The sequence below is a fragment of the Crotalus tigris genome, unplaced genomic scaffold (genome assembly GCF_016545835.1).
Source record: "Crotalus tigris isolate CLP2741 ecotype Arizona unplaced genomic scaffold, ASM1654583v1 scf7180000017890.1996003, whole genome shotgun sequence".
NCBI lineage: Eukaryota > Metazoa > Chordata > Lepidosauria > Squamata > Viperidae > Crotalus > Crotalus tigris.
In genome coordinates, this window is record NW_024096707.1 from 1,080,014 (window position 1) to 1,096,416 (window position 16,403).

General features: G+C 35.0%; 1 protein-coding gene across 13 annotated transcripts in view; it reads right to left on the minus strand.

The window, feature by feature from the left end:
* CCDC7 (coiled-coil domain containing 7) overlaps window positions 1-16,403 on the minus strand; it is a 325,715-nt gene that overhangs the window by 269,918 nt on the left and 39,394 nt on the right. For 9 of the 13 annotated variants that reach the window (XM_039344077.1, XM_039344074.1, XM_039344070.1 and 6 more), the window contains exons 2-9: window positions 15,740-15,984; window positions 13,951-14,034; window positions 12,620-12,706; window positions 10,789-10,809; window positions 10,663-10,695; window positions 8,275-8,435; window positions 6,700-6,764; window positions 3,950-4,024 (exon numbers count right to left, since the gene is read on the minus strand). In XM_039344077.1, coding sequence (XP_039200011.1) covers window positions 3,950-4,024; window positions 6,700-6,764; window positions 8,275-8,435; window positions 10,663-10,695; window positions 10,789-10,809; window positions 12,620-12,706; window positions 13,951-14,034; window positions 15,740-15,967 — 754 coding nt within the window. In that variant the 5' untranslated portion in view covers window positions 15,968-15,984. Of the gene's footprint in view, window positions 1-3,949; window positions 4,025-4,122; window positions 4,335-6,699; window positions 6,765-8,274; window positions 8,436-10,662; window positions 10,696-10,788; window positions 10,810-12,619; window positions 12,707-13,950; window positions 14,035-15,739; window positions 15,985-16,403 lie in introns of those variants that run through there. The other 4 variants (XM_039344076.1, XM_039344079.1, XM_039344080.1 and 1 more) reach the window with 4 other exon arrangements.

Below are 16,403 nucleotides of genomic sequence, written 5' to 3' on the forward strand. Positions count from 1 at the left end.
GGAGGCTGGTCCTGTGGGATGAAGCGAGGCAAGACAAGGCAGGGCGGGGGTGCCATTGTCGCAGGGCAAGGCGAGGCAGGGGCTGGGGCAGCTGCTGACTGACATCATCGCCCCCCCGCACACAGAAGCCAGCGAGTGTATGGGGGCCGACAGTGTCCATCAGCAGCCACAGCCTGCCAGCCCCTCGACCAGCGCACTCTGGGGCTCCACAGCCCGCCACCAGCAGTTCAGAGAAGCCGCCTCTGAGCTGGACGGCCATTCGACAGCTGAGGAGGCGATGCAGTAGGTCGTGCCCAGGAAAAGGAGAGCGTGCGAGGGCAGGAGGGATGGGACAGGGGGAAGGAAACCAGCTGTGCTGTGATGCATTCGGCCATATGGAACCTCAGTGAATTAGTGGCGGCTGGTTGAAGATGGATGGTTGCCATCTTTAGGGCATGGTGCTTGTGCCCACAGAGAGGACTCTATACCACCTCTGGCACATGTGCCATAGGTTCACCACCACTGACCTATACTGTACCTGTGCATTTAGTTTTTCTTGCCTAAATGTAGAACCTTATTTTTTTTCACCATTGAGTTTCATTTTGTTAGATAGCACCCAATGTTCAAGTCTGTCAAAATCCTCCTATATCTTAAGCCTATCTTCTGGAGTATTGGCTATTCCTGCCAGCTTGGTGTCATCTACAAATTTGATGACTTCCCAATCTATCCCCTCATCCAAATCATTGATGAAGATGTTGAAGAGCACTGGGCCCAGAACAGAGCCCTGTGGCACCCCACTACACACTACCCTCCATGTAGATGCTATTCCATGCAGTTCCATTGAGGACCAAACGTTGAGTACGGTCAACCAGGTACAATCCATTTGGTGGTGATGCTGTCTAACCCACATTTTTCTATCTTATCAAGTAGTAGGTTGTGGTCTACTTTATCAAATGCCTTATTGAAGTCCAAGTACATTATATCCACAGCATTCCTCTAGTCCACTAATTTTGTCACCTGGTCAAACAATGCAATAAATTTGTCTAGCATGATCTGTTTTTGACAAACCCATGTTGACTTTTGGTAACGACTTTGTTTACTTCTAGGTGTTCGCTAATTCGTTGCTTATCTTTTCCAGAATCTTCTCAGATATTGAGGTCAGGCTGATGGGTCTGTAGTTTCCTGGATCCATTTTTTTCCCTTTATTGAAGATGGGAACTTCATCAGCTCTTTTCCAATCCTCTGATATTTCAGTTCTCCAGTACTCCAGGATCTTTGAAATATATAGTTCAGTGGTTCTGAGATCACATGTACCAGTTCCTTCAGAATCTTGGGATATAATCCATCTGGTCCTGCTGATTTGAACTCATCTAGGATGGACAGGTGCTCACTTACCATTTTCTTGCCTATCTTAACTTGTGTTTCTATTCCGTTTTTTACAGTACTATTTTTGATAGATTGGACTGTTTTTTCCCTTTGTAAAAAGACAGATTAAAAAAAAAACGAGTTAAGTAGTTCTGCTTTCTCCCTGTTGCTTGTCACCTTTTTGCCACTTTCTCCACTAATGAACTCATCATTTCCTTAACTTTTTTTTGTTTGTTACATGTTGAAAGAAGCTTTTTTTTGTTATTTTTGACTTTTGTTGCAAGTCTTAGTTTGTTTTGAGCCTTAGCTCTCCTCACTTCATCTTTGCAAGTTCGTGCTATTTGCTGATATTCTGCCTTAGTTATGTGCCCCTCTTTCCATTTTTAATGCGTGTGCTTTTTATCTTTTAATTTATCAGAGAGTTATTTATGTAGCTATGCTGGTTTCTTTTGAGAGCTTTATTTTTCTTCTTCATTGGTATTGTGCTAGACTGGGTTTTTATAATCTCACTTTTCAAAATTTCCCAAGCTTCTTAAGCTGTTTTCCCCTTGAGGATTCTCATCCATGGAATCTTCCCAAGCTCTCTCTATGTTTATTGAAATTAGCTTTCTTAAAGTCCAAGAGTCTAGTTTGACTATGTTCTATTGCTTGTGCTTGAATAAATTTGAATTCCAATATTGCATGATCACTTCCCCCCCCCCCCAAGGTGCCTGTGGCTTCAAGACCTTCTATCATTTCATCTCTGTTAGTGAGAATTAAGTCCAATATGGCTGATCCCCTAGTTCTGCTAGGGTTATCAGGAATCTGATTGATCTTCCTCAGTGCAGAGTTTGTCTCCCAGTTGATGTCAGGGTAATTAAAGTTTTCCATGACTATTGTGATGTGCTTCCTACATATCTTAGTTAACTGACTAGCAAAAAGTTCATCTATTTTCTCTGTTTGGTCGGATGGCCTATAGGATACATCTATGGCAATGTCATTTTCTCCCCTTTTATGTTGACCCAAATGCATTCAAGACAATTTTCATCATTGCTGTGTTCTATTTCTGTAGAGATGTAGTTATTTCTTATATAGAGAGCAATTCCACCTCCTCTTTTATTTGGTCTGTTTCTTTTAAATAATTTAAATCTCTATATCTGTGTGTTCCATTTGGGGTTTCATCCCACCAAGTTTCCATAATGGCAACAATATCATATCTGCCCTCATTTACCTAATTTCTAATTCACCCTGTTTATTGCTCATACTCTGTGCGTTGGTATATAAATATTTGAGTCCTTTATGACTGACCCTGTGTTTACTTTCTACATAATCTATATGGTGCCTGAGTTCCCTTATTTCCTTCCCACCTGTTTGATTAGTGCCTTTGGTGTGGCACTCACTATTAAAAACTTGATTTTGCTTGACAGCAAGCTTGATATTCTTATCCACACACACATTTATGTTACATGCATTGATAACCCTATTAGTTTTAGATTGCCGGGGACAGGAATGTTCTATATCAATTAACTCACTGTCCCCCATTGTTCAGTTTAAATATTTCTCAAAAAAATCTGTGAATTTAATGCAGAGCACCTTGCCTTCTGATGGTGCCAGTCACAAATGTTGATGAAATGTCAGGCAATCTGTCTAGAGCACAGTCACTAAACCTTCAAGGTTAACACTGTCCAAGAGATACCAGTTTGAAAGTCTATTATCAATATAATTCTGAAAAATACCTGAAGCTGCTTCTAGTGATGATAAAGGCTCCTAGCAACCAAAGAGATATGAGATATTGTCTTGTGTCTATTCTATTCTATTGAAAGCTGCCATATCAAGTTTTATTCTTTGTCTAAAATATCTGTCTAAATCATGCTTTTGCTATGTTTGGTTTAATAAGCCATTTCATAATAAGCCATATTTTACCTCATTTATTTTTATTGCTTCTGAATCTACAAATCTCCTATCCATATTTTATCCATATTTTAATGTGGCAAATATGTTTCAAACTTATAAATCAAAGGTTAATTTGATAAATAGGATGACTTTTTAATTTTTTCCAAAAGTACTTTTTCATATGAAAGTTCTTATTGACAATTTGTAATATTTTCCAATATCTTGATTTTTAATTGGATTAGTAAATGTAATAAAGGCATCATAATCTATCAAATCAACCCATTAATCATATTAATTACTACAAAAATGTTCAATTTTTTTCATAAAAAGATTTTATTAAAAGCTTTTAAGAAAGATATATTTAAAAGAATTTTTTATAAATAGGCTATGCCAGAGTATTGCAAGCCTATATTATTGCAGTTTCAAAGTTTGTACTGTTTTCTGTTTATGCATATTGTTTTTACTAATAATCTGTTTTTTAAGCATACATTTATGTACTATATTCTATCTAGTATATTTACCTTAGAGTATTATTAATGTTAAATTTTCAAAAATCCAATCCCTTCAGCCACATTTTGCAAGTTTTGGAAAACATAAAGAATTATGATAGTTAAAAATCAAGTTAGCTAAACTTGTAGCCTAACAATTTAGAAGAAAGTGATTTGAGACAGTTATCCTAAAATAGCTTATATGCTTTTCCGCATTTTAACATTTTATATTTTGAAGCACTTACGTGGTTGTCCTGAATCTTCCTGGAAAACCTGTACCATATTCAACACATCCTCAGTTGCATGTCTTGTAGCAAGTTCTATTTGTCAAATAAATATAATTCATTAAAAATATAAAGTGCTTTTTTCCATGATTAAAACTTCAAGTACATTTGATTATATTAAATTTTCTACTTACAAGATGTGTTATCAGGAATCTAATAACTGAGCAAATAATTCTCAAATGGTCTTGATAAAAGATATCTTATGAAGAGAATTTTGTTTTTCTAACAATTCATGTTAGAAATCTACCAGAAAATCCCAGGGCTCCATTAAAAAATTTCTTAGTACTGGGAACTTTTTGTTGTACACTAGGAACTTCTAAGAAAAGGAACAAAGAAACCAATTTTGTTGCAGGTATTTCAATTATATGTTGTTGTTGTTAATTGCGAAGTCGTGTCCGACCCATCGCGACCCCATGGACAACGTTCCTCCAGGTCTTCCTGTCCTCTACCATCTTCTGGAGTCCATTTAAATTCACACCTACTGCCTTCAGTGACTCCATCCAGCCATCTCATTCTCTGTCGTCCCCTTCTTCTATTGCCCTCAATCTTTCCCAGCATTAGGCTCTTCTCCAGTGAATCCTTCCTTCTCATTAGGTGGCCAAAGTATTTGAGTTTCAACTTCAGCATCTGGCCTTCTAAAGAGCAGTCAGGGTTGATCTCTTCTAGGACTGACTGGTTTGAACGCCTTGCAGTCCAAGGGACTCGCAGGAGTCTTCTCCAGCACCATAGTTCAAAGGCCTCCATTCTTTTGCGCTCACCCTTTCTTATGGTCCAACTTTCACAGCCATACATTGCAACTGGGAAAACCATGGCCTGGACTATACGCACTTTTGTTGGCAGGGTGATGTCTCTGCTTTTTAGAATGCTGTCTAGATTTGCCATAGCTTTCCTCCCCAGGAGCAAGCGTCTTTTAATTTCTTGGCTGCAGTCCCATCTGAGGTGATCTTTGAGCCCAGAAAAATAAAATCTGTCACTACCTCCATTTCTTCCCCATCTATTTGCCAGGAATTGAGAGGGCTGGATGCCATGATTTTGGTTTTCTTAATGTTGAGTTTCAAGCTAACTTTTGCAGTCTCCTTCTTCACCCGCATCAAGAGGCTCTTCAGTTCCTCTTCACTTTCTGCCATTAGAGTGGTATCATCTGCATATCTGTATTTCAATTATATAATAGGCTTCAATTATATAATAGGTATTTACTTTTGCAATACAGAATACTCTGGATGAGTAGTTATTTACAAAATGTTTTGACATATCAGGAAGCACAAATTCTATCTTTCTCTGTTACTGTAGTGGCACTGAAGGGGATATTGAAGATGTTTAAAGTAAGTGTAGTTTCTTTATTTGGTACCAGCAGAGGAAACTTAGCTATAAATAGTCTTCTAACTTCAAAAATCATTTACATATATAGTATGAAAGTACAATTCTCTGGAAGATACTAAAAATATTTGTAGTCTCCGGAACACCATAGAGGTGCCCACCCTCACCTATTTTATTCATTTACATGTAGGTATTATTGCCTCTGCATCACCTCTTTTACATCTTTGTATAGTTTGTTCTCTGTGTTCTCAGAGGCAGTCCAGGTGCCAAAAGGTGGATTAAAAGGCTTTTTCCATCCAGCCACAGCACGAGGGAAAGTCTGTGTTTTTTGAAATAACATGGCAAATCAGGAAGCACACATTTTGAAATCTGAGCTGGCTCTGACCATACAGAAAACAAACAATGCAGAGTTAAGAGGTAAAGAAGTCCTTTGCCCAGAATTACAGCAACTCGGGTTTCAAAACACATCCTCAGGATGAAAAAAATATTGGTCGATTTGATTATTAGATAGATTTCCACATCAGAGATATTTGTTTATGTAATATAACATTTTTGTTAAATACAGATGGGAAAGTTTATATACCCATTTGTGTACCCATTATGCAAGGTTAAGAGAACATATATAAGTTTTCTAATGTATCTTTCAGCATTCAGCCAGGATTTTTTTTCTAATGTTTAACTTTTGATGTACTTGATACTTTTTTTTTTTTGTACATTTTGTTGTTGTTGTTGTTGTTGTTGTTAGTGTTGGTTGCTTGTTAGTCTGGATTATTTTTTCTTTTCTTTGTTTTGTATTTTATCTTTGATGATAAAAGAATAAATAAACATGTTTTTAAATAATAGAAAAGAAAAAAGGCATTTCTGGAATTCTCAAAACAGGTCTTATCTCCTTCCTTTCCCCCACCTTGAGCATTGCAGATCTTCATAAGGTAAGTAAGCATTGTGAAGGTTGGAGGACTGTGCGGAATCCAGTAGGGGGGTAAAGCAGGCCCAGTGCTTTTCGAGACCCAGCATGGCAGGATGGGGAGGGGGGGAAATAGATAGGTGGATGGGCTGAAGCATCTCAGTGGTTGGTCATAAGGGCAAATGACCGAGAGAGTTCTGTACAATACTTAACTTTGAAACAGGGTCATATATACCTTTTGATAGGTCTGTTATAACTTTGAATGGTCATTAAATCAACTCTAGTACTTGAGGATTGCCTTTATAAGATTCAAATACATCAGAATAAAAGTTATTATCTTACAAACTATCCATTTTTTTCCAAGCTTCTAGTCAATCAGTTCTGCTTTTAGCCTATCCAGCATTTTCATTTTTATCCACATTAGCCAAACTCACTTTTCAAAATAATTTTTTTTGATGCCTTGGCATCCATGATAAATCAGAATTCTTACCTTCAATTATATTTTTTGGATCTTTTGGAGTGGGAGGTGTTGGGCTTACTGCTTTTTTCTTTTCCCTGTCAAAACATACAGTATTGGTAATATTAAATCTAGATTTACAAACTCACTGTCAATTCAGCAAAGTTCTAAGCATAACTTTTACATTTTTACATATTTATATTAAAAGTACAATCCTATCTTGGTTAATATAATACCTTAAGTAATATAATGGGTTATAATAATTTGAACATATCTTATGTAAAAGGTATTATTCATTTTGTGCTCTAAGAATAAACATCAAATAAGAACAAACAGGAACATAAACCTATGCAGAAAATACTATTTAGTATAGACCAGTGAGATTGAAGGAACTGATTATCTATTGGGAATCGGGGAAGAAGTAATTGTAAGAGAAAGAACAAGCTCAGGAGAAAATGTCTGAATATTTGTGATTATTTTAACACAAAATAACAGAGTATTATCTTAACTGTGACTCCAGCTACTGATTAGCGCACTGCATGGTTTAAATCTTGGGGGAAAATGTATATGCCTTGTGGCAACCTGCCTGAGCTGGGCGTACCCATGTGCAGGCAATATTGATGGTAAAATCACTGCAAATTGTTGTGTATTAATGGTGCTTTTAAAAATAAGCTGAGAATACAGTCAAAATTATTAATCATACTGTTACTATACAAATTGCTTTCAATTCTGGAATATGGGCTGCTTTATAAATCACTTTTGAATTATTTGCTGTATGTACTATAATATAGATGCTCTACTCTACCCTACTCTAATCTACTCTATATTATGCTATGCTGCACTATACTTGACTTTCTCTGACAAAGAGCCGAGGTGGCGCAGCAGTTAGAGTGCAGTACTGCAGGCCACTTTAGCTGACTCTGTTCAGCAGGTCAGCGGTTCGAATCTCACCGGCTCAAGGTTGACTCAGCCTTCCATCCTTCCGGGGTAGGTAAAATGAGGACCCAGATTGTTGGGGGCAATGTAAAAAATATATATACAGTGCTTACTGGTGTACACCGCTTAGAGAGTGCTTGCACTTAAAAGCGGTATATAAGTCTCATAAATAAATAAATAAATAAATAAATTGGCTCCGAGGACTTTGGAGTGGGGTCCAGTGGAGCATCAGTGTGATGATCCCCTGGACGCTTCCCCAGATAATTGTTCAGATGTCAGCTTGGGGGAGGACAAGTTGCTGGCATGTCAGGAGAGGACTTGGTCAATGGCTCCACGCAGCCATCTGAGAGTGATTTGGCTGAAGCACACTGCAGGAGGAGAGCCCTGAGGCATCAGAGGGGAAAGCATGCAGTTGCAGCTGGTCAGGGAGGAGGAAAAAGAAATGCCTTCTGCACCTGATCCAAAACACATAAGAAGAGAAAAGGAGCAGCAAAAGTCAGCCAGATTACTTTCAAGGAGAAAGCCTCACCCTTCTTGATAGGCTGCATCAGAAGTTGGCTATTTAGCGGAGCAGACAGATTTATTTATTTTTAATAATATTTTTTACAATAAACATATTTTATATTATTGTTATAATTTCTTAATGATAACTCTGTTTCATGGTATTCTTACTGTTTAGGTATGGAAAGCTGAATAAGTTTGGGTAGCTCTTGAACACGGCCTTTTAGTTCTTCAAGTCTTTGAATGCGATTCAGTAACTGATTGATATTATTTGTTATGCTTTTATCTGCTAGAGGAATTTGCCAATCTGGTATAATTTCTTCCTCACCTATCTGAAATATAGTTAAATAACAAAGTATTATTGTAATCTATTGTATATTAACAGAGTTTTTCTCAATTAGCTTGAAAGAAACACAACATTCACTGCTTCAAATAATGTGTATATCATTATAGCAGAACTATCTATACAATATTAAGCTGTTGTAAAACATATACAGGTAGTCCTCGACTTACAACAGTTTGTTGAGTGACTGTTCAAAGTTACAACAGCACTGAAAAAATTATTTATGACTGATTTTCATATTTATAATTATTGTAGCCTCCTCATGGTCAAGTGATCAAAATTCAGACACTTGGCATCTGACTCATATTTATGACAGTTGCAGTGTTTTGGGACCATTTGATCATCTTCTGAAACCTTCCAACAAGCAAAGTCAATAGAAAAGCCAGATTCACTTAACAACCATGTTACTAACTTAACAACCACAGTGGTTCACTTAACTGTGGCAAGAAAGTCATAAAATGGAGCAAAACTCACTTAACAAATGTCTCAGTTAGCTACAGAAATGTTGGGCTCAACAGTGGTCATAAGTCAAGGACTACCTATAACATAAAAGCAAAATTTCATAAAATTATGTATAATAATATTTAAAATATTGCATTTATGTGAAAGGAAAATTCATCTAGTCCATAATTTTGTCACCTGGTCAAACAATGGAATAGGATTTGTCTGGCATGATCTGTTTTTGACAAACCCATGTTGACTTTTGGTAATGACTTTGTTTGCTTCTACATGTTCGCTAATTCGTTGCTTGATTATCTTTTCCAGAATCTTCCCAGGTATTGAGGTCAGGCTGATGGGTCTGTAGTTTCCTGATCCATTTTTTCTCCTTTTTTGAAGATGGGAACTACATCAGCTCTTTTCCAATCCTCTGATAGTTCCCAGTGCTCCAGGATCTTTCAAAGATATAGTTCAATGGTTCTGAGATCACCTCTGCCAGTTCCTTCAGTACCCTGGGGTGTAATCCATCTGGTCCTGGTGATTTGAACTCATCCAGAGTGGACAGGTGCTCACTTACCATTTTCTTGCCTATCTTAACTTGTGTTTCTAATTTGTTTTTTATGGTACTCTTTTTGATAGGTTGGACTGTCTTTTCCCTTTATGTAAAGACGGATGCAAAAAACAAGTTAAATAGTTCTGCTTTCTCCCTGTTGCTTGTCACCTTCTTGCCACTTTCTCCACTAATGGACCCGTCATTTCCTTAACTTTTTTCTTGTTTTTTACATGTTGAAAAGCTTTTTTTGTTATTTTTGTTGCAAGCCTTAGTTCATTTTGAACCTTAGCTTTCCTCACTTCATCATTGCAGGCTCAGGCTATATTCTGGGATTTGAAGTCCACAAGTCTTATTGGACACCCCTGCTCTAAAGAAATTCAAGAAAGCAGGGCAGGGGCAAATATTTGAGGCACCAGTGATCTCTCCCCTGCCCCAGACTAGCCATGGTAATGGAGACCACCAGAGCCTCCCTTGCCACTGCAGTTGGAAAAAGTACTATCACTATAGTTATGATAAATCACCCTACATGCAAGAAGGTTGACATTCTGGAAACCCCTTGGTGATGGCCTGAAGCAGCACAGAGTAGCTTTGGTTGCTCCAAGGTAGTGTAGTATATTTTCCATGCAGAATATGTAGAAAAGTCCTGAAGAGAAATTCCTACCTGAATATGATCAGGCGTTTTTGTTTATCTCTGAATTGCAATTAGACACAAGTGCTGTATTCTCCTCTTTAATTAGAGATAGGATAGGTGGGAAAAGTAAAAGGATTTTTTATGGGATTGTTGGTAAGAAAGGCACACTGAAGTAATGAAAAGGCACATAAATATATGATGGCGAAGAACATTATTAAGTGTCTGGGAATATGTGGTTTATGTTTAGTAGTGGAAGGAAGAGATGATATACTAGTAGAGTAGCCTTAATAAGTGAATTAGTAAGAGTGGAATTTGGATGATTGATATGGAAAATAGGTTTGAAATGTGGTCCTTTTTGTTTTTATATATTGGCAATTATTATAGAAATATTTTTAATTATGTTAAGATTAATCCCAATTTCTGTTATACCTGCTTAAATAATAAAGTCTTAGCCTTATATTGTGTCCTTCTATTTATATTCTAAAATTAAACATAAAAAGAAACAGCACAATACATATAGAAACAATTCATATGGTTATTACATATTTCTAAATATTTTCTGTTAGATCTTATCAATCAAAATTCTAGGCTTACCTCTTCCATCTCATGGACCTCCTTTTCAAACCACTTGAGAGAAAAAAATAAAATAAAATAAATTATTAACAGATAACATTTTTATAAAATAAAATATTTTAAAGATACATATCAAAAGTTTCTTACCTTAAGCAATGACTCTAATATCTAAGAAAGAAAATATATATTATAAATCACCACCAATTTTATTTATGACAATTTAAATATTTGTTTAATAAACAAATTCATTTTCAATTTTTTCAAGGATGATTTTCTATAAAAATTATTACAGTATTAAATAATATATATTTCTCTTTATAATCAAAAAATATATTCCACTTTAGAGGAAAAACTATACCTAGAAAGTATAATCTTTTCCATTACTTTGCTTTTTATTTTTCATGGTTTGTGTTTTTTTTTTCATAACGGGCAGTAGCATCTAAGCCTTCAAAATAATATAGGTAGTCCTCAATTTATAACCATATTTGAGCCCAAAATTTCTGCAACTAAGTGACAGTTGTTAAGTAAGTTTTGCCCTATTTTACAATCTTTCTTGCCACAACTGTTAAGTTAATCACTGCAGTTGTAAAGGTATAATATATAGTTATTAAGTGAAGGTGGCTTCCCCATTAACTTTGCTTGTCAGAAGATTGCAAAAGGTGATCAGATGAACTTTGATCACATGACCAGGGGGATCTATAATGATTGTAAGTGTGAAAAACGGTCATAAGTCACTTTTTTCAGTGCTATTATAACTTCAAACGGTCATTAAACAAACTATTGTAAATCAAGGACTACCTATAATTTGATGATGACTACAAATAAAAAAACATCTTATGTCAAAAATTTTGTTTACAGTGAATTTAGATATTTAACCCTCAACAGATTCATGGTAGGATTATTGCTAGCAGGAATGTGGTCCTTCAAACATTAGTTTAATCTTTATTAAACATCCAATTTATTTTTTAAAGATGGGTAAAGTGTCCAAACTATCTTTTTTTTTCATTCAAAAATAAAATCCTTCAGATTTGTTCTAGATAATTCTTCCCAGAATAGTCATATGTTCCTACAATGTATTCCAAGGAGATTTTATATGCATAAGGAAATTGAGGGGAGAAAAAAAAAGCTAAATGAAATCATTTTCAATTATCCAAACTGACATTGAACTGAAACCTATTCTTCTACCACCATTACCACCACTACAAAATAACACACAAAATGTTTTGCTTGCTGTGTAAAGCAAAACCCCTTTCAAAATAATCACAACTTATAGAAAAGTTGATTGCTCACTTATGCAATACCAAATAAATCAGTTTATTAAGTTTTCAGGGCAAAATGTAAACAGACTGATAGTGAACTAGCACCAAACTAATTTATAACTTCAAAGTAGTATATTGAGATACTGGATAATTCTGAAATTGCTAGAATTTTTAAAAAGTACATGTTTCAAGCCTAAGTGAAAAGAAAAAAAATCACTTAAAGACTACGCAATGACAATATCTTAACACTCCACAAAGAGAGCAAAGTAGAATAATGGATAATAAAATGAGAAATGTTTAAACTTCCAAATGATGCCTCCTTCTGTTAGCTTGAGCAGGAAAAGGGTTTTCTCTTATAAATTATTTAGCTAGGTTGACCTTTGTAATTTTGGAGTCCCCTCATTGCAATAGAGAAGGGAATTTACCATGTGCTTAGCACTGTATTGAAACAGAAGGCTGCTCATTTTATAATCTACAGCTAGCAAAAATATAGCTGATAATAATTCTGTGGCAGTGAAATTGCCCTTGATGTAACTGAATTTAAAGGCAGCTATGCTTTTAAAGGCAGAGAAGCATCTTTCCACATCTATTCTAAATTTCAAAAAAACCTGGTAGTTATTATATACACTATAGCTGATTTTTTTCAAGTATAACTAAACATCACAATTAACAATAAATAAAATCTAATACTTATACAGTACAATAAACATTATACATACTTGCTTTTCTTCACGAAGTGCATTTTCTAATTGTGTCCTAAGTTGTGAACAACATATCAGGAAAGAAGTCATATCTTCATAATCTTCCTTCCAATGAGAAAATATATATATATATATATATAATATATTTTTAAAATATTGTTAGGGAATTTTTTTTCTGAGATTTGTAATAATCTTTTACAATTCTTATTTTTAAAATCAATTTACAAGTTCTATCATTTTCATGAAGTAATGACAGCATTTACTTAATCTATAACAAGTAAATTAAGAATAAAAATATTAGCTAGGACATAATCCTATGTCAACTGACATGATAGGTTCCAATGAATAAATTATTTCTATTTATTTACTAAAATGTATATGTTGCATATTTTTTTGATTTTAAGGGACTTACAACAGATAAAACATTAATAAAATAAAAAATCTATTCATAAAGCCACATAATAAATATAGATATAAACTATAAATAAAAGCATAGCTGCCATCCTACATTAAAATATCCCTTAATAAAAACTATTTTCATCACCTTCTGGAACATCATCAAAATAAGGATATTATTAGAGAAGGAAATTGCCCCATAGGGGATGATGAGCTTAATTTCTAGATTCCAAACCTTCTGATTTTTATTTTTTTTTAGGCAGCAAGCAAAGAACCATCTCACTTAGCACATATAGATTAGGCAGATTCTACATGAAGAAAACAATCCTGCAGATTCAAGTATTCACTTGAAGCTTAAAATAGAGTTTTACTGGTAACATACAGTATGCAGTTCCTGCAGAACAAGTATTATACTGCTAAACCAGTCAGAAAACTGGTTGTTATATTCTACACCAATTTTAGCTTCTGAGTTGTCTTCAAGAATATCCTCACATAAAGCCTATGGTAGCACTGTACAAGTAGTTTTTGACTTATGACCACAATAGAGCCCAGAATTTAGATCGCAAGTTGTTGAAGTCAAGGAGCCTAAATTAATAGTAGTTATGGCTAATCACAACATAATCATTCAGAACAAACTGCTAGTCCTTATTTAACAACTGTGTTGTATAGTGACCATTCAATAGTGATGAAAAAGTAATTGTGTCACCAATCCTCTCACTTACAATCTTTGCAGGTAAACCAAAGGAAAGCTCAAATAACATCATAAGCAGAATTGCGGTTTCACTTAGCATCCACCTCACCTAATGATCAAGTTACTGGTCTCAATTGTGATAATTAAACAAGGACTACCTGTACTACATCTTTTGTTACTTCTAATTAATATTTGCTTAGCATAAAACCAATATCATTCATGGTAAAATGAGGCTATTCAAACAGCATGTAATATTATTTACAGGTAGTTCTTCTTCCTCTTCCTCTTCTTTACTTTCTTTAATTTCACCTTCCTTTATATAGACACCTTCCATTGTATGCACAATCTGCAAAAAATTTCAAATAATGTTCTAATCTCTCATTAGCAATGCTTCCTATTTTCCTAATGTTAGAATCCTAGATCATCAAGTTTTATTTAAGATAGACTTCTCTTTTCTTTTAGTTTTAGTAACTTTTATGCATTTGTGTTCAACAATCTGTAGTTTTCAGAATGTATACTATTATAAAAGAAAACATTGCCTTAAGTCAAGGTTGATCACTAAGGACAAAATATACATATCAGATTTTCTTGACAATGATACAAAACTACTTAGCATTTATTTCTTTATTTAGTTTATATATCCATCCATCTCACATCTATGACTCTAAGTAGCTTACAATTAAAACATAAACAATACCAAAAAAACCCTCCAGAATGAAACCACAATATAAACAAAACATGAAAACAATTAAAAACAAATAATCAAGCTCAATATCTTTCTTTTTTTTTTTTTTTTTCAATCCTTTTTTCAATTACTTAGTTCACTTACAACTATGGGATTTTCAAATAGTTCCCATCCATTTTACCAACCTTTTTTTTTCCAGACCAGCTATATGCTGTGATCTGCCTTTACATCAGAGAGATAAAACATTCTGAAAAAGTACATTAAACTAAGTAATTGCCATTATTCAAGTACTACGTGATTTATTTTCCCATTATTTGCTGCATCCCCAATTAGAGCCCAAAGATGACTTTTCAAAGCAGCCATAAGCTATATTGTTCAAACATTCTCTTCAATTTCATTTTTTATTGTTTGCTTTATTGTTCTATTATTTTACTTCTGCTTACACTCTTTTCATTTCTTATTGCTATTGCAGTAAGCCATCTAGAGTAGCCCCATGTTGAGGTAGGTGGCAAATAAATTTAACAAGTAATAAATAATAATAATTCTCAATCTGCACGGTTGGTTTTGGATTTTAGCAAGAAAATGAAGATTCAGCAAAAAGAATATTTTTATTAAATAAGTCTGACAAATCCTTTCAATTGTTAAAGTCATATTTTTATGGCAATACCCTTTGTTCATTCCAAGAGAAAAATCCATTAATCAAACCAAAGCAAATACTCTTTATTATATAAATACATTCATCTTCTATAATGTGTCCTTTCAAAATATACAGGTAGTCCTCAACTTAGGAGCACAATAGAACCTGCCCATTATGGTCATATGTCACGATGGCTGTTAAGTGAAGCATTTCACTTAACAACCCCATCCCTGCTCTCCCAAATGCAATCATTAAATAAATATGTGGATCATTAGGTAGAATATGAGGTGCCACAGGGTGAGGAGGCCCACCACATGCCCAGATCCTATCACACTCCTGCAAACCTCTCTGGGCCTCCCAAGGCTTCCCCATCTCTGAGGCACCTGGTGCTCTTCTCCCTGGACTTCAGGGTTCCTGTGGACTTCAGGGTTCCTGTGGACTTCAGGGTTCCACAGGCCTCAGCCTGCTTCCAAGCTGGCTATTCAGCCAGGCAACGTTGCCTAAAGCTGGTCAACAGAAGCAAACAGCACATGGAAGACATTTACAGCCTATAGACCAAGGCCTATTTCACATCTGGCAACCCAAGAGTCTCCCAAGACTTCAATGAGATATCTGTTTACAGAGTTGTGGCTGTGAGTAATGTAAGATGCAGTAGTATATTCACTGCCTTTTTAATTAAATACAAACAAGGAATAAAAATCAAATAATAAATGTTAATGATTAACCTACCTCATTTAGATGTTTTGTAATATTCCTAAGCATGTCCATTTCATCAAACATTCTATCTTTATTTCCTGATGTAAGACCCAGAGAATATTGTGTAATGGTTTCTTTGGGAGCTGCAGGCACTAAAACCATTGGGTTAGCTTCATATCTGTTATACATTCTTCCTTTCTTCTTTGTTCCAGGAGATGAGATGTCAATTGGATTTTGTTTCCTTTGTTTTGTTGCATTCATTGTGTTGGTTATATAATCTTTTCAAGAACAAATAATAAAAATTTCAAACTTTGAAAACATTTTAATGCATAAAGTACTATATTTTTCACCTTGAAAATTGTCCCAATAAATTTCCTATATTCCAAGAAGTTTAATCTAGCCTACCTTTAGCATACCATCCCTTTTAATGTCCTTGTTTTCAGTTTTCAAGCTGAATCAACAATCCTTTAGAACCCATTTAATATAATGTTTATATTAATTTCATTCGTGGAGAGCCAGTATTGTAATGGTTAGCCTGCTGGACTAGGAGTGGGAAAAATCAAGTTCTAATTATCTTTTAAGCATAGAATACAACTAAATGACCTTGGACCAGTCATTCTCTCACAGCTATAATCAGCATCATGCTGAAAAGCCAGCTGAAAAACAAATCTCTCATTACATCAGGCATTAATAGTTT